Source organism: Cupressus sempervirens, chromosome 2, assembly GCF_028749045.1.
Source record: "Cupressus sempervirens isolate cs-2001-9-10 chromosome 2, ASM2874904v1, whole genome shotgun sequence".
NCBI lineage: Eukaryota > Viridiplantae > Streptophyta > Pinopsida > Cupressales > Cupressaceae > Cupressus > Cupressus sempervirens.
Window position 1 is genome coordinate 524,384,885 of NC_143119.1, and position 19,198 is coordinate 524,404,082.

Here is a 19,198-nt window from a genome sequence, read left to right on the forward strand (position 1 = left end):
TGTGAATTCTTATTTAGTCGTGAGTTCCTGCTAGAGCAACTCTTTCCTTGGCACCATTTCAATGCAAAAAAGACTTGTCTATTTGCACTTTGAATCTGCTATTTTTTGGAGTAAATACCTACCTGACTGCAAATCAGATGATTGATGTATGATTAAGGTTGCAGACTACAAGGACTGTCTTTCCTCTAGCGTAGCTTCTGAAGGCATTCATCGTGCGAAAATGAAAATGGCAAGTGAGGATTTAAGTAGTGTGTGCTGGATTATATCACTGTGTACTGATGATGCTGTGATTTCATATGACCTGCTGAATTTTCTGAGAAATTGCACCAACCAGTAAATCCTGTGCTTATACATATTTTGCTGCTCCAACAATATGAAACATGATTTTATAATTCATCTATAACTTTTAATCATCTGCAAGTTGGAGTTGCAGAGGTTAGGTCGAAAGCTTAAACTCTTATATTTAAATCTCTGAAATCAATTGACTCAGTGAATAAAGTCTTTAACCCTCGCTCGAAGGTTGGATGTGATCTCCAGAGGTGATCTTGAGAGCCTAACGATCCACCGAGTTCAGTGTCTGTCTGGCTGTAAATCTCTATTCTTTCTCTGCTCAGTAGTGAATATTGTTCATACTCTTAGATGAGGATGATGATATCTGCAAACAGTTGCAATCAGACTTGTTGGCCATTTGGAGGAAGGAACGGGTTGTATCACCTACTGCTTATTGGTTCTTTAAAAGATTATGAGCATAAAATTGAAAGGTTCAAGGAACAGATGACTGACAATGAACTTAAACGCGATGGGTTTACAGGTTGCAGGATCTTCCAAATAAAGTAAGAAGCAAATGAGGAAAGAGTGGATTTGTATCACATGTCAGAAGGCCTTGGGAGTTGAACACATTTGTGAAATTCTTAAAGATGCAGATATATTGCAGCTAGGCAGTGATGAGGGAAGATTTGCAAATGAAAGTAATGCCATGACACATGAGGAACAAGTTAAAACTACAACTTTGAGTACATCTTTATTGGGCATGATGAAAGCACAAAGGATAATGGTTTCCAATCAGCAAAGGCTGATAACCTAGAGGAAGAATCGATTGCTACTGGTAAGTGGTATCCAAAACTCTGTGTTGGTGATTTGCAGATCATTATTGATAAAATATGTGAGGGGAAAAACTTATCGGATAAATCCATATATCATCATAACGCTATCCCATTAGTGCTTTATGCAGAGTGCATGCCATCATCTAGTGAGATACTTGAGTTTGATAATGTTTCTATAGTTGATAACCAATTAGAAAATTTAATGTGTAACAGTTCATGCTGTTGAAGATTGTAGCTGTGATAGAGATCTTTATCTCTAGAAATATAGACGTTATTACCATTACTGTCACCTTCAGCTGAAAAGGACACTTATGTTTAAATCTATGTACCCCAGGGACGCATCAAAAAACCCCAAGTTTCCGAGACAGAGAAGTCCATGAGATGGGGGGATGGGTATGGGAGGTCCCCTCAGCATCCCCAAAATGCCAAAAACACAAGAGACGTTTCGGGTACTCGGGGACACCTGGGCAAAAAAGCCGTCCTTGGTACAAAAAAGGGGGTGTCCAAACGTCCCCCAACCATACCAGGGACAGTCTGTCGTCCCCCATTTGCTGGATGCCCCCCAACCGTACCGAGGACGATCAGTCGTCCCCTATTTGTTCCATGCAAAAATTAAAATTGTCTAGTGTATGCTCGTTGCTACTCTATCTAAAAATCTTAGTCGGGAATATCATGTATCATTCACAATAGATTTTTCGCTGAAATCCTCCAAAGAATCTACGTTATCCATTTCACTTAATACTTGTTGTAACTATTGGCAAAGTGGTAATTGATCATTGATTATAGACGTTTCTTATATATCAACTTTAGCAGCACGACCTGCACATCTGCCATGATACTTTCCCCATACATCTTATTCCAATCTTCACATTGTTGACTGCTAACTAAGATTTTGAGCATTCAAACTTTGGTGGAAGAGCTCTCAACGAACCTTGCTCATCTTATACTTCATTGCTTGTTTTGGGAAAACCTATCCTTCCCTGGTGTTTCAACAATGAATAAACATTCAAATGGTGTATGTTAAGGTTCTATAATGTTTAAATGACATGCTTTGTGCTTAGTTTCATATGAATGACATGTATATTTGCAAATTTTAGTGTATATTTTAAGATTTCCCTATATATATAGACGTCCTTGTTTGTCGTCCTCCTCGTCCCCAAAATCGCCAAAAAAAAATTGCCATCCCAAAAACTCGTCCTGCCATCCCCCATTGTCCCCGTCCCAGTCCCAAAAACTCGAGGGAACATAGATTTAAATTGTAATATTAAATGTAATGACATATGCCATTCAACATGCGTTGAGGCATGGAAATTCGAAGAGTTGTAATTGTAGTTGTAACTAAGCATCACCTTTTGGGAATTTGGAGAGATGTCCAGTTGGAATGTGAAGAGTCTCTTGTTAAGTTATTTATATCACATCAAGCGATAAGCATTGTACACTTGAACTTTTATGATCAATAAAAATGATATTTTAGTTGTGTGGCTAGATTTCTCCCTTCATTCTAGAAGGGCTTTCCTAGGATATTTCTGGTGTTTATTGGTTCAATTTTGGCTCTTTCTTATTGTTGTTTATCATCATTGATTTCTGGGCTCATAAACTTAACATGGTATCAGAGCCATATTCCAATAATAGCTTTGGAGAAGCATGTATAAGGTCATTTGTGTAAGATTATTTTATATCCATATTTCGTCTCGAAGGAAGTCAATTTCTCTTGTTCATGCATATTGTGCATATTGATTGTAATTTGAGTCAGGTCAATGTGATTGTGTTTATTTTAGAGCCAATCTTTTCTTTGCATCTTGTTTTTGTCGATTTACATCGTATCATCATTCTTATTAAAGATTGGCCTCAAGTAGCAATATATTTTATGGTTAGATCTGTTGTCGGGCTCTATTTGTGTTTATTTTTGTTGGTTCCTTACTTTCGGATCTTCTTATCATCATCTATGTTGGTAGTGTTAACATGAATGCTAATGGTATTCCTTTGGGGGAGTATCCTAAGCATTGCCAAAGCATGTGGAGATTGTTAGCATGATTGACGTGTTGCATTCATGACTCTGTTTGTCATTGATGTCAACATAGCAATATTTCTATGAAGACTGGCAAAGTAGCAGACAGAGAACAAGATTGTACAGACAAAGTTTTGATGATCAAGTCAAGAGCGGTTAAGGACGTGTTCTACACTATATCTTGATGACGAGGTTAGTGCACATAAAGTAAGTCAAAGATATGCTTGATTTACAATGAGCAGTATTCAGACATTGTATCTAAGAAGCAGTTTCTGATGAATGGATTGTATCTCCTAATAGAGAGAGAATCCTGATATACGAAGTTAGGCAGTAACAAAAGACTGTATGATGATGACATCAACGAGTGCGCAAGTTCTGAGGTCATACATGTGAGAAGTTGCAAAGACTGTGAACCGACAATGTTGTCTAATTGTAATATAATTATCTTAATGTAGTCCTATTATAATTAATTGGGAAAGTCTCAAAGCTGACTCAAAGAATTGTTTTGAGGACATGGTATAAAGGAAGGATATTTTCCTTGTTTGAAAGTGTATCAAGTGTGTGGATTGTGCAAACAAGAGCTGAGTATTTGGTAAAGGCGAGTAAGTGATCCAAGGGAATATTGGATGTGAAGTTGGTGATCTAGTATCGAGATCAGCAGAAGAAGAAAAGTTTGGTTGACAGGACAGAGGAAGAGGAAGTACAAGTATAGTTCATTTCTATTATTCTACAAGGAATAATACAGAGATCAATTGGACATTGAGTTTAGTGACCTTATCCCTGAAGCTATTTGGACAGTAAGTCCATCTGCCTTCTACAACTCCTAACAAGGTTGGAATCTCCTAACATGAATTCAAAGCTCCTAACAAGGACTGATATGTACTAAATGTATTTATTGACTCCTAACAGGGTCCATCCTCTAACAAGATAAATTTATATTAGTGCATCATTTTGTGGTTACCATCCCCACCGGGGTTTTCCCTCTGATCAAGGGTTTCCCTAGTTACCATATCTGGTGTTGGTATGAGTACCTTGTTATGGCTTCTGCTTATATTGTTCACGTGCATAAGGATTAATAAGGTTGATAATTGTTATAATAGTTATATAACTCATTCACCACCCCCCGCCCTTAATTATATTGGTGAACTTTACTTTCTAACAATCGGTATCAGAGCATCAGGTCCTTGAAGAGAAAGCTTAACAGCTTTGGGAGAACAATGGCGGGTCATTTCAGAAAAAGAAAGTCCTATTTGATGGATATAACTATGACAGCTAGAAGGAAAAGATGAAGACTCATTTGCTATGTATGGGTCCAGGATATTGGCTTTTGACAAAGAATAATAAAGCAATTGTGGAAGAGAGCAAGCTTGAGGAATGCAGTGAAGTAGAAAGAGATCTGTTTATGTGCAATATGCTAGCCAAAGAAGCATTACTGTCAGCTCTTCCTGAAAATGAATACATTCAGGTAAGATCTTTAGAAACATCTTATAAAATTTGGAAGGCTTTGGAAAATACTTTTGAAGGAGATAAGCATGCTAAAAGAATGAGATTACAGAATTGGATATGTTTGTTTCAAGATGCTAAAATGATGGAAGATGAATCTGTAAGAAGCTATAATGGTAAGATATCTGAGATTATTGCAGGAATTAAGTCTTGTGAAGGATCTAACTAGGAAGATGAGATTATATGGAAGATTTTGAAAACTTTGACACCACCATTCAAACAAGTAGCACAAATGATTGAACTATCAATACCCTATACTGAGAAATTCACAAGGGAGACTTTGCTTGGAAGATTGGAAGAAACATAATCAAGTTTGAAGTAGTCTGGAGAATTGACAAGAGTGGGGACAGTGTTTAGTGCATTAAGTGTTTGTCCTTGTTAATCCAGAAGTGCAAGCACAAATGGACACTATGCTAGCAACAACGGATCCAAATGTGAAGAAGATAGGAAGATTGAAGAAGGAATAGCCTTGCTTGTGAGAAGAGTACCAAATGGTAAGAAAATTTTCAACTATTAGACTTGTGATGAATTTGGTCATTAGGATTCAAAGTGTCTTAAAAGAGAGAAAAAATATAAGAGAAACTTCAAGCCTAGATGACCCAGAAATTGTTTGTATGCAAACAAAGATGATGAATCTGAGAAAAGAGTTCAGAGTGAAAGTGATGATGAGTTAGGATTTGTGGCTATAAAAGAAGAGAGTCCTAAAATTGAAATGCTAAAATGATGGAAGATGAATATGTGAGAAGCTATGTTGGTAGGATATCTGAGATTGTTGCATGAAATAAGTCTTGCGAAGGATCTAAAGAGGAAGATGAGATTGTATGGAAGATTTCGAAAACTTTGACACCACCATTCAAACAAGTAGCACAGATGATTGAACTCTTGATACCCTGTATTGAGAAATTCAACAAGGAGACTTTGCTTGCAAGATCAGAAGCAGCAGAACCAAGTTTGAGGCAAGCTGGAGAATTGACAAGAGTGGAGATAGCTTTTAGTGCATCAAGTGTTCGTCCTTGTTTATCCAGAAGTGGAAGCACAAATGTAGACTATGCTAGCAGCAGCAAATCCAGATCTGAAGAAGATATGAAGATTGAAGAAGGAATAGCCCTACTTGTGAGAAGAGAACCAGATGGCAAGAAAATTTTCAAATGTTGGATTTGTGATGAATTTGGTCATTATGCTTCTAAGTGTCCTTAAAGAGAGAAAAAAGTATAAGAGAAACTTCAAGCCTAGAAGACCTAGAAATTGTTTGTATGCAAACGAAGATGATAAATCTGAGGAAAGAGTTAAGAGTGAAAGTGATGATGAGTTAGGATTTGTTGCTATAAAAGAAGAGAGTCCTGAAATTGAAATTAGAGAAGAAAAAGTCTTAGTTTATCAAGTTAAAAAGAAATCTGATTGGATTATAGACAGTGGTTGTTCACATCATATGGCTGATGATATGAACAAGTTTGTTAAGTTTACAAATCATGATGAAGGAATTGTAAGAGTGGAAAATAATGCAGCTTGTCACATCACAGGGATAGGATCTATTACTCTTGATGGAAAGACTAACACAAATGATGTTTATTTTGTTGATGGTTTGAAGCATAACTTGTTGAGTGTTGGACAGTTGGTTGACAAAGGTTATCAGTTGCAGTTCACAAGAGAAGACCTACATTATCAAAGATAAGGATGGTAAGCTGATTGAAACAGGTACAAGATCCAGAGGTAATGTATTTCAATTGAATCCTACTAAGATGACTTTTTGGTTGCAAAAGTGAATAATAGTTGGTTATGGCATAGAAGGTTTTGTCATATAAACTTTGATAAATTGTGAAAGCTAGTAGTACATTTGCAGTCAGAGATTTACCTAAGATCATGAAGCTTACTAATGTTAATTGCAAGGAATGTATCATGGCTATGCAGAAGAAGGTTTCATTTCCCAGCAAGAAGTTCACTACTATTGAAAAGTTGGAGATTGTTCATATAGACTTGAGTGGTCCTACCACAACAAAAGGATTCTATGGAGAAAGGTATTTTATAATTTTTGTTGATAATTTCACTGAAATAATGTAAGTAGCATTTCTTAGAGAAAAGTTTGAGGCATTTGAAAAGTTTAAGATATTTAAGAAGAAAGTTGAGAATGAATCTAGTGTAAAGATTAACATCAGATAGAGGTGGCGAGTTTACTTCTAGGGAGTTTAACATGTTTTGTGAAGAGAATGGAATTAAGAGATAGTTATCTTCACCCAAGACTCCTAAGAAAATGGGATAGCACAAAGAAGAAACAGGCCTGTATCAGAGGCAGCAAGAGCAATGATGTTTGAGAATGATGTATCTAAGACATTTTGGAGGGAAGCAATCAATACAGCAGTATACACCATGAATAGAGTGCAGATCAAAAAAGGTACAAACAAGACTCCTTATGAATTATGGTTTGGTCATACACCCTAGTGAAGTATTTCAAAAAAATTGGAAGTGTTACATAAAGAGAGATGATGATATTGGTAAGCTTGATCCAAGAAGTGATTAAGGTATTAGAATATTTCTAATATTTACTAATGCTCTATCTATTTAGATAGTTTCTATTTTCTGTATATTCGTTTTGTATATATGAACTTGTAAGCTCTTTGTAATTTATAAAATACATTATTTGATTATTTTATGGTATCAGACCCTATTTGTTTTTCATTTTCAAAATTTTCTAAGAGCTAAGATATTATAACTTCATCTTTTTCGAAGTTATCTGATCAATATAGGCTCTCTGCAACCTATTTCCCTGGTCCTAGTCTTCCGCCCGTGTCCAAGCTTTTGTTGAAATCGTCGTGTCCAAGCTTTACGACATTCGCATCGCTCCAGTCTTCACGGCATTCACGCCTGTGCTCCAAGCTTCTGCAACCAAACCGTGACCTCATTCACGGCATTCACATTGCAACCTATGCTCCTGTGTTCCTGTGCTCCGTCTTCTACAATCAGATTCACGTTTTTTGGTTAAGATTCGCATCTGAATACTCACGGATTAGGTGTCTAAATATTCACGAGCGCCTCTTCTTTTGTCTCTTTCGTGACTGTTATTTTGCTGGTCTTAACCACCATTTTTGTACTGCATCTGCAACAAAAATCGTGTCCTTCCTTTGCCGCTGATTAGGGTTTTCTTCGAAAACCCTAATTTTTGAACTCAAAATTTATTTTAGATTTCATATTTGTGGTGGGTTTTTCGAAACCTTATCTAGGTTTTCATCAAAAAAATTTGGGTACCTCATTTTTTGTGCCTCATTTCTCAAGCCAGCAGATTTGTGATCCGACTTCAGCTCTCTTGTGGTTTTTTTGCCTACTCTTCTAGGTACTTGTCAGTTTTTTTTGGGTCCTTTTAAAATTTGCCTTGAAATCCGTGCAAATGGCATTTTTGACCAACCTGATGTTGGAAAACAGTCAACGGTTTAATGACAGCAATTACAACACCTGGAAGTAGCGAATGCTGACCATCTTTGAGTACCGTCATTTGGATGAGCTAGTTCTAGGCACAGTGACCCGTCCAATCTCCGTTCAAGCAGATCAAGATAAATTCGGTGATTGAAATCAAGAAGTTGTTATGCTTCTCAAGCTCTCTATCACAGATGATCAGTTGCCTCAAATTCCCTCTGGCAAGTCCACAACAAACATCTGGAAATATTTGAAGGAGTTGCAAGAGACATCCGACAAGAGTCACGCATTCTTTCTAAAGAATCAGTTGTTTTCCCTTATGATGGATGAACAAATGTCCTTACAGGAACATCTCACGAAGATTAAGGACATTCGTGATCAACTTGAAGCCATCGGTCGTAAGATGGAGGAAGAAGATATGGTTGTTATTACACTAAAAAGTCTACCTACATCTTATGAGCATTTCATAAAGACTCTCAACATTACCTCAACTAATGTTAATCTAAAATTTCCAAAGTTGTGCACCAAACTCGTACAGTAGGATCGCTGGAAGCAGCAATTTGGTAACCGTACTTCCTCATCCTCGTCAGAAAAAGCCTTTGCAGCAAAACTTCAATCTTCTCAATCATCGCAACAAGGCAATTCGCATCATTTCTCAAGCACATATCAGCAGAAGAGTGTTCAGTGTCATTACTATCACAAGTATGGTCACATGAAGAAAGACTGTCATCAGCGACTCGCTTCTAAACAAAAGAAGCCGGGAAGGTCAAATCCACGGGCAAATGTAGCTAAACATTCTGAACAAAAGGAATCTACTTTCTATGCATTTATGGCTAAAAGCCCTTCTAATTTAGCTCGGTCATCCGCTAGGTACATCGACTCTGGTGCGTCACGTCATTTTTCTCATCGGTGTGACTGGTTTACAAACTTCTATCCCTACAGTGATTCAGTTGTGTTTGGTGGTGGAGAGGAGTTCAAAATTCTTGGTAGAGGAAATGTTCAGATACAGTCTGATGGGTGTCAGTTCATCTTTCTCAGTGTATGTTATGTCCCTGGCATGGCACTAAATCTACTCTCTGTAAGTCAGATCATGAGCAATTCCCCTCAGTTGGATGTGATGTTTAGTGCCCACAAATGCTCCATTATTGATCAAGAGACTCGTTGTACTATTGCTACTGGTCTAGAGGATCATGGCCTATATCAACTTACTGACTCTGGTGATTCTCCTGAAATAGCTACGGTAGCTCGTGATTTATCTCTCAGTACTTTGTGGCATCGGCAATACGGACATCTTGACATCCAATATCTATGTCAACTGTCCTGGGAGGAACTTGTCTCAAATCTACCTCTGATTCAAACGCAACATCTTGGAGTATGTGACGCTTGTCGAGCTGGCAAACAACATCAGACTCCCTTCAAAGATAGAACTCTTGGTGTGCATCTTAGGTACTTCAATTACTTCATGTTGATATTTGTGGTCCTATGAATACATCGTCCGTAACTTGTTGCAAATATTTTTTGCTTATTGTTGATGACTTTAGTAGAAAAATGTGGGTGTACTTTCTTAAACAAAAATCAGATGCACTTAGTACATTTCAAAATTTTAAGTTGTTAGTTGAAAACAAGTCTGACTGCAATATCATTTCTCTTAGAACAGATAATGAGAGGGAATTTTGTTCTCATGCATTCTCTAGTTTTTGTGCTAAACATGGCATCAAGTGCCAATTCACCACACCTTACACTCCTTAGTAAAACAGTGTTGTTGAGCGTCACAATCGTACGATTGTTGAGATGGCTCGTTCTATGTTACAACATAGGAGTGTTCCTAATAAGTATTGGGGAAAAGTAGTGTTTACTGTTGTTTATCTTCTGAATCGTTCCCCTACTCAGGGTATCAAGAACAAAACTCTCGAAGAATTGTGGTCTGGTCATAAGCCCAAAATCAACCATCTAAAGATTTTTGGCTCTCTGGCCTATGTCTGGATTCCTAATGCTAAACATTCCAAATTAGATTCCAAGACTCAGAGACTCATGATGACAAGGTACAATGACAACCATAAGGCCTACAGATTCATAGATTGAGCATTATGGGAGGGTATTAGAATATTTCTAATATTTACAATGCTCTATCTATTTAGATAGTTTCTATTTTCTGTATAATTTCTGTTTTCTGTATATTTTTTTTGTATATATGAGTTTGTAAGCTCTTCGTAATTTATAAAATACATTATTTGATTATTTTAGAAGGTATGTTCCTTGGTTACTCATTGAAAAGCAAAGCTTACAAATGTTTTAATCATAGAACTAAGACAATTATTGAGTGTGCAAATGTGAAAGTGGATCAAAAGTTTGGAGTTAAAGAAAGAATGATGGATCATAATTCTAATGAGGAAGAAGATAACCCTAGATCTATTAAAGAGAGTATTGAAGATTTCTTTGAGACTAACAATGATTTGCAGAATGATGTACAAATTATTGAGCAAAGAGGAGAACAGAGAACAGAACCAAGAGTTGAGATAGCAACTCCTACACCAAATAGGAATTTGGCAAAGAATCACCTTGCAGAACAGATTATTGGAAGTAAAGACAAAGGAGTGATGACAAGAAGTAGAGTAAATGAGGAATTATTTCTGATTTCTCAAGTTGAACCTAAGAGTGCAGATGAGGCATGCAAGGATGATCATTGGATTCAAGCAATGATGGAAGAACTTGATCAAATTGTGAAGAATGAGACATGGGAATTGGTTCATAGACCTAAAGACAAGAATGTTTTGAGAGAGAAAGTTTCAGGGAAAAAAAAATCAGATTGGAGTATGTAAGCACAAAAGATCATATTGCAGATATCTTTATGAAGCCTTTGCCTAAAGATACATTTGAGTACTTGTGAGGTATGCTTGGGGTTATGCCCCTGCCTACTTCTGAATAGATAATGCAAAAATTGCATCAATCCAATGGTACGGAGCACTATTGTTTGACTAGACTGAATGTCGATGCTTCCTATATGGGGAAGTATCTGAGATGAGCAGAGTCATCTAGGACTCTTGGTAGTTGATTTAGAACAGTGGCTTTGGACACTTGAGCTGATTGAAGACTTGGAGCAGATAATTGACATAATGAAGACTTTGTCATTGATGTCAATGGGGGAGAGTATGCATGAAAAACATCTCCTTGGCACTATAGGAGAGATTGCATAAAGAAGTACCATGTGTGGGGGAGAAGATCTTCCAATGGGGAAGAGATTGAGATCTCCTATGTATGAATAAGGGAAAGAAAGTGTTATTAATGTCAATGAAACATTGAATGGGGGAGAAGCTGACAGTTGTTCAATGAACAACTCATGATGTCAATCTAAGAAAGAGATGTAGAACAGAGCGATGTTTCAGAGGATTTCAGATTTGATTGATGACGAGGATTTGAAAAGAGAACAACAACAGTTGCAGCAAAGTGTTGTTTTTATATTCTTAGAACTTAGATGTGTTTCATCTATGTTGCCATCAATGCCAAAGGGGGATTTTGTTAGAATGAATGCTGATGGTATTCCTTTGGGGGAGTATCCTAAGCATTGCTAGAGCATGTGGAGATTGTTAACATGATTGACATGTTTCATTCATGACTGTGTTTGTTATTGATGTCAATGTAGCAGTATTTATGTGAAGACTAACAGAGTAGCAAATAGAGAACGAGGTCGTACAGATAGAGTGTTGATGATCAAGTCAAGCACAGTTAAGGACATGTTCTACACAGTATCCTAATGACGAGGTTAAGTGTGTATGAAGTAAGTCAAAGACATGCAGAAGATATGCTTTATTTACAGAGAGCAGTATACAGACAGAGTATCTGAGAAGCAATTTCTAATGAATGGATTGTATCTCCTAAAAGAGATAAAATTGTGATATGCGAAGATAGATAGTAACAAAAGACAGTATGATGATAACATCAGCAAAAGCGCAAGTTCTGAGGTCACACGTGTGAGAAGTTGTAAAGACTATGAGGCAACAATGTTGTGTAATTGTAATATAATTAATTATCTTAATGTGCTCCTATTATAATTAATTGGGAAAGCCTCAAGGCTGACTCAAGGAATTGTTTTGAGGACATGGTATAAAGGAAGGATATTTTCCTTGTTTGAAAGTGTACCAAGTGTGTTGATTGTGCAAACAAGAGCAAAGTATTTAGTAAATGCGAGTAAGCGATCCAAGAGATTATTGGATGCGAAGTTGGTGATCTGGTATTGAGATCAGCAGAAGAAGAGAAGTCTGGTTGGCAGGACAGAGGAAGAGGAAGTACAAGTACAGTTCATTTCTATTGCTCTGTGAGGAATAGTACAGAGACCAATTGGACAGTGAGTTCAGTGATCTTACCCCTAGAGCTGTTTGGACAGTGGATCCATCTGCCTTCTACAACTCCTAACAGAGTTGGAATCCCCTAACAGGGATTCAAAGTCTACTAACAAGGACTAATATGTATTGAATGTATCTATTGACTCCTAACAGAGTCCATCCTCTAACAAGGAACATTTATATTAGTACACATTTTGTGGGTACCATCCCACCAAGGTTTTCCCTCTGATCAAGGGTTTCCCTAGTTAACATATCCGGTGTTATTGTGTATGAGTATCTTGTTATGGTTTTTGGTTATATTCTTCACAAGCATAAGGATTAACAAGGTTGGTAATTGTTATAATAGTTATATAACTGATTCACACCCCCCCCCCCCCCCTCAGTTATATTGGACTTTACTTTCTAACAAGTAGTCCTGAGCCTATATTTCATCATTTTTTTATGTGTAGGTATTATTTTGTCATCAATTTCTCTTCCAGCCAATTTCTTCTATTATTAAGTGATATTTTCACTTTATGGAAAAGTCTTTGGTGGTTCTGGTATATTTTTTAATGGTATTCATTATTTTGAAGATGTTGGGAATTTTAGTCTCGTCGGTTTCATTCCTCGTCATTTTTTTCCTATTTTTTTCAGCATCCGACATTTTATCTTTCTAGATGGTGCTATCATAAGAGGGAAAATTGCCCTCGTCTATCTACTCCAAGGGCCCCGTGGCACAGGGAAGACATCAACTGCAAGGATTTTTTTCAACCGCACTTAATTGTTTGTCCCCAGAGAATCTTAGGCCACATGGATTCTGTAGAGAGTGTATTGACTTTGCTTCTTCAAGAAGTGTGGAAGTGAGAAATAACAATGGGAGCGTTACTGAAATCATCAACTATATTTTCTTATCAAACGGCACTATTATTTTATCATAGCTCGTGCCTTGATCTTTCATGAGATGAAAAGCTTGATGTTTGTTACTCTACGTGGAGCATCATCGAGACTTCAATCTAGCGTGATTTTTTAATTGAGTTCGACATGTCCAGGATCAACACGCCTGAGGTTGACCATAATAGAAGATAGCTTGGTTCAACATCGAGGATGCCAAGCAATATGGGAATATTCAGACATGCTTCATTGTAGGATTGCCTGTGTTTATCAAAAGCAATGCATACTAAGGGTGGGGGAAATCTGGAAAATAGTTTGAAGATTGGAATTTAAGATTCTTTGCACGACCACATTTAAGATTCTTTGCACGACCATTTGAATTTTTCATATGATCCAATGCACTCATATCAAAGTGTAAATGAATTGCTCGTGCCTACTCCATAGTCTCACGATGAATGTTGATGAAGTTTTCGGCAGCCTTCTCAAATTGTTGAATTTTTTTTTTTGCAGAGAAGTACCTGGACATTTCAAGCTTAGAAATAATGGAGTCTACACCTAGTGCTCTATATGGTCAGGGCATGATTAATCTAGAGGTCACTGGCTGAATTTTCGCAATTCTACTATTGTTTTTGCACAAAATTTGTCTAAACTTACCTGTCAGGTCAGTGAATTTTAGACGAAAAAATTGTGTGAGGAAGTGTGAATCAGGAAGTGGTGATGCACTAGCATATGCTGTTAGATTGGAAATATGGACCAAGGATTGTGATTTTTATGAACAAGAACAATTTACAGAGGGTCAGACCGGAGGATTAAAATCCTTCAAGGCTTATTGTTGACAGTTGAGAGTCATCATTTATAGCCATAAAGCTCAAAACTTCATAGGAAAATCATCATGTAAAAGAGATACGTATTCTATTTTGTTATTTAACTATCAATGGTGTAGGTTTTAGCTTTAATCTCTCTTGTTACTTTCTCTTGGTTGCAGGATGCAACAAGATATGGATTATAGCTCCAAAGGGAGATGTTGAGCTTTAGAGAGAGATTTAAGCTTAGGGAGGCTTCATAATTAAGAGAAAGTGCTTATGGAATCCTCATCATTCTCATATATGCTTGAGATGCTTGTGGTATTTGTAAAATTTGAGACTTAAATAGAACTAAGTCTTGTTTTTATTATGTCTATTTCTCTTCTTGTGTGAATAAATGAGACTGTAAAATCAGCTATGATAACTCTTTCACTATGCGATAGTGAACGTCATATTGAGAGAGTCCATGATGTCATCACGTTGATAGATTCCGTGATGGGAGTTGGATGTCAGGTTGAGAGATTCCAAGACACTTCACATTGAGAGAGTCTACAATTAAGAGCTTAGCTGAGTCTTACAGATCTGTCATGTTGAGTGATCCCATGCTTGAGATACTTGTGGTATTTGTAAACTTTGAAACTTAAATGGAACTAAGTCTTGTTTTTATTATGTCTATTTCTATTCTTGTGTGAATAAATGACATTGTAAGATCAATTATGATAACTCTTTCACTATACGATAGTGAACATCATGTTGAGAGAGTCCATGGTGTCATCACGTTGAGAGATTCTGTGATGAGAGTTGGATGTCATGTTCAGAGATTCCAAGACAAAGCATGTTGAGAGAGTCTATGATTAAAGGCTTAGTTGTGAGACTTACAAATATGTCATGTTGAGTGTTATTAACAATAAGTAATTGTTACAGGTTTTCACGTTGAGTGATTCCATGAATATGAGTAATTGTTACGAGTTTTCATGTTGAGTGATTTCATGAATATGAGTAATTGTTGCAAGTTTTCACGTTGAGTGATTCCATGAATTTTATAAGATCTATGTTATGAAATTTTATTATTGACATTTTGGTTGCAGTCTTGTGTGATTTTTCAGCTAAAGATCTCTTTGGGTAAGAGGGAGCATTGAAGATTGTAGCTGCGATAGAGATCTTTATCTCTGGAAATATGAACGTTATTACTGTTATTGTCACCTTCATTTGAAAATGACACTTATGTTTAAATTGAAATATTAAATGTAATGACATGTGCCATTCGACATGCATTGAGGCATGGAAATTCGAAGAGTTGTAATTCTAATTGTAATAAAGAGTCACATTTTGGGAATTTGGAGAGACCTTCGATTGGAATGTGAAGAGTCTCTCCTTAAGTTATTTATATCGCATCAAGTGATAGGCATTGTACACTTGAACTTTTATGATCAATAAAATGATATTTTAGTTGTGTGGCTGGGTTTTTCTTCATTCTAGAAGGGCTTTCCCATGATATTTTTGGTGTTCATTGGTTCAGTTTTGGCTATTTCTTATTGATGCTTATCATCATTGATTTCTGGGCTCATAAACTTAACACATGCACCCTAAATGAATTTGAACAAAACCTTTATCACTGCAAGATTTGATGGACAAATTATTGGTTACAAAAAAGAAGCTTGTGCAAGTACACTCATGCAAGTACTGACGAAGGCAAATGAGTCACACAAATACATTGAGGATCTTATTTGGAAAACTCAAATTGAGGAGAGACAAAAAGGAGTTGCAAGTGGAGTCATTAGCACTCAATTGCGCACAATCAAAGAAACTTTTGAAAGGATGAAATAAGATTACTTACAGCTATTAATGGATAGGGATCTTGCTATCAAGTTTCCAGAAGACAAAGAAGAGGTTGGTGATCTTTGCTACCAACTAAGTATGGCTCATTTCTCTCTATATAAAGCAGAAAATCAGAAATTTAGTTTAGAAGAACAAGAAGTTACTCCTAAGGGAGTGGAGATCATGCAAATTATTGAAGAGATCAATAATTTTGATAGGGATGAAATAAAATACAATGTTTCCACCTTATGTTATTTTCAGCAATGGAACAGTTGCTATGACAGATTCTAAGGGAAATTTTCAAAATAGTTTCAGTCATGGGACAAGAAGGATTAATAATCTTTCAATGATTGAAAAAGTTGAGATTCTCAAACAAGACAAAGAGATAACGAGAATTATGTCAGTGCATACAGTAGTATGTTGCTTGTTTGATGACCGAGATTGATATGCTCTATGCAAGTAATCTTGGTAGGACCACTTGTTTCAAGAATTGGTTCATATGTATGAAGCTGTAAGTGTAATACGTTTCCTTCAATGGTTTTCTCGGTGGAGTCAGGAGTTCATGGCATGATGTTGAGTGCGACAGAGACATTATCGAATTTGGGAAGTGTACATTGACAATTTCTTACCAGAGATTGATAGGAAATGCATTCATAAAGAGCTCAAAAATCAGATTTTCAGTTTTAGAAATGCTGATATCATTTGTTGCAGCAGGGTTGCAAACTTGTTTTTATGTGATAACAGGGTTCCAGACCATAGTTTGACATGCTAGAGAAGTGAAAGCACAATGGATATGAGTCCAATAGATGTGGGAATTAGCCTTTACAAAAGGTGGTGGTATTTATCAGATTGATTGCATTGTGAGGAATACATATTGTTCCTCTCTCAGCCCACAAGTTGAGGAGTTGAATAAGTTAATGATGACAAATAAGGAGAGACTTTATGATTGGTACAAAGAAGGCTCCACTTCATCATGGTATGAGATGTACTCTCCTTCAGAAAGAGGATTTACAACTTGCAGGATTTTCAGGTTGTGATTTTCAGATGACAGCTATTATGGGTTACAGAGATGTAAAACTAAGAATGAATCAAAGTCTTCAGGTGATGGAAATGACAGTTCTCTGAATTGGCCTTAGGATCCAGGGATTGTATTAATTTGAGTTGCATTCTTGGTTTAAGTTTGGTTATTGACTTTGGAAAGCTTTGGCTTTCAGTTCTGAAACCAGAGGACAGAAACCTTCACGATTTCTTGGTAGATTGGACGAAAACTTAATTCACTTCTTGATGGATTTGTGACAGAGTTCACAGCTGGGCAGATTTGTGATAGAGGTATTTCACTTCAATATGAAAAATAAGATTGAAATGATCTATCTTCACATTTAAATCTAATATCTATTTCAGGCAGATATTACACGATTTATCAATGTAATATTACGGTTTAAAAGAAATCAGTTGCATGCAAAATGTTTGTTTACATTTCTGTAGAACATTTTGAAAAACTGGAACAAAAATCATAAGGGGGTAATAAATTGTTAACTTGGTTTTCAATAAAGTGAGATTGCATAAGCCGATCCAATGTAAAAGTGTTTTCTTAGTTAAAAGCATCACCACTTTCACACTTGAAGGGTTTTCGAAGCTACGAATTAAGGTTTCCCATTGAGGTCCTGTTGCAGTCACGGACAAACTTAAGTAAACATAGAAGCTTTCCTGGTATCAAAGGAGGGCAAGAAGGGCATCACAAGCAAAATTGTAGGCAGTTACGCCAGTATTAATTCCAAATTACAGGTGAAGTCAGTCTCCTACAAAAATGCCTTTGTTTGTCTGAGTGTTATGTTAACTCTAATATGATAATCACCACTGACAGAATCATATTCATAACAAAGATATGGAATTCCAGATTATGGCTTACTTTGGTGAAACACAAGTAGAAGTGGATTACCAAGAATCAAGTTCATTTCCAGTCATATCAAATGCAATTTTGTTTTGAACAACAAAGATGAATTCCGGGTTAGGGCTTACTTTGGTGCAACACAAATAGAACAGAGTAAAACAAATTCTACACAACCAAGAATCAATTTTTTTGGCAGTCGCAGACTCCTCAATCTCCTATTAAGTATATAATTATAATTTATTCGCTCAAAGAATATCTTACTGCAGGGAACATAGATAATTTCAAAGGTTTAATGAAATGCAGTAAGAGAAACCTCTTGTAAACTTCTCCGAATGTGCCGCCCCACAGGCGCTTCCTGAACAAGCCATCGGCACAGGGATGACCTTCCCACAGCTCTAGCCCACCAGTGACGATCCCGGGCACAAAAACCACGGGATGGTGCGCCTTCAACCCTTCCTTCTTTAGCTTGAGGCCTGGAGGGTCAGGAAGAGGTCCAGTAATGGCCTCTGTGACATATTGCGGCAGCGAAGGGGGCAGAGCATTATACAGAACCATAAGCAACCACCAAATGATGACTATGTAGCCAATCAACCAGCAACAGTTGTCGAGGCAGCTCCATCTACTTCTAGTGCTCTTTTTCTTCTCCTTCCCCTTTTCCTTCTCCTTCTCCTTTTCCCTTCCCTTCTCATTCAGCTGTTCCTCCGCCTGCTTCTTATCGTTATCCGAGCTCTCTGGCTCGCTTGCCTTTCGGCGCCTTAATAGCGCCATTTTTCAGCTAAATGTAGCCAAATGAGCGAGCTAGAAATCAGGCTAGGAAACGATAATAATTGTGGGGATTATTATTTAGGGAGAGACAGAGCCCCTTTCTACTCGGGAATACGATAACGTTCTTATTATTGTGGGGTGTTTCATTCTGACGCCCTTTTTCTGGATTTATCTACCTCGGCTTCCGCTTCTCGTAAATTCTGCTTGTAACTTGGAATTACGTTACCGAAAATTACAAAACATGTGCCCCAATTCCTTCATTGATCGTTCGCTTGACCGGCAGTTTGTTTAAAAACTTCAGTTGGTTTATTTTTTTCTGGTCTCAACACATGGATTTGACATTGGACGTCCAGGTAGAGTTTTGATTTGTGTACTGGTTAGTCCGACGTAGGCGTGCTTCTTATTGAAGAACCAAGCATTCACGCAATTATTATTGTTGCCTTTTGATTCTATTTTCAATGCTTTTAAATCACGCATTTATCGAACGAGTTAGGTATTAATCTCTGTTTTTATTATTTGATAATCAATTATTTATTCAGATAATAATAAATGAAGGCACAAAGTTCAATGATGTTCATAGGATCAATCATTTCAGAGTACATTTTCGAGTTCTCAATTGTTGTTCTTTTATTATTATTCACTTTGTTTGTTTTGTAAGGTCGTGGCTATCCTCCATCCAAAGTGTACAGTTG

At 36.9% G+C, this 19,198-nt stretch overlaps 1 protein-coding gene across 1 annotated transcript in view; it reads right to left on the reverse strand.

Moving 5' to 3' along the window:
* Positions 1–18,939, reverse strand: part of LOC149573260 (phospholipid:diacylglycerol acyltransferase 1-like) — a 138,997-nt gene extending 120,058 nt beyond the window's left edge. Inside the window, exon 1 of the mRNA XM_089814463.1 lies at positions 18,055–18,939. Coding sequence (XP_089670589.1) covers positions 18,055–18,509 — 455 coding nt within the window. The 5' untranslated portion in view covers positions 18,510–18,939. The remainder of the gene's footprint in view (positions 1–18,054) is intronic.
* Positions 18,940–19,198: the final 259 nt, after the last annotated feature.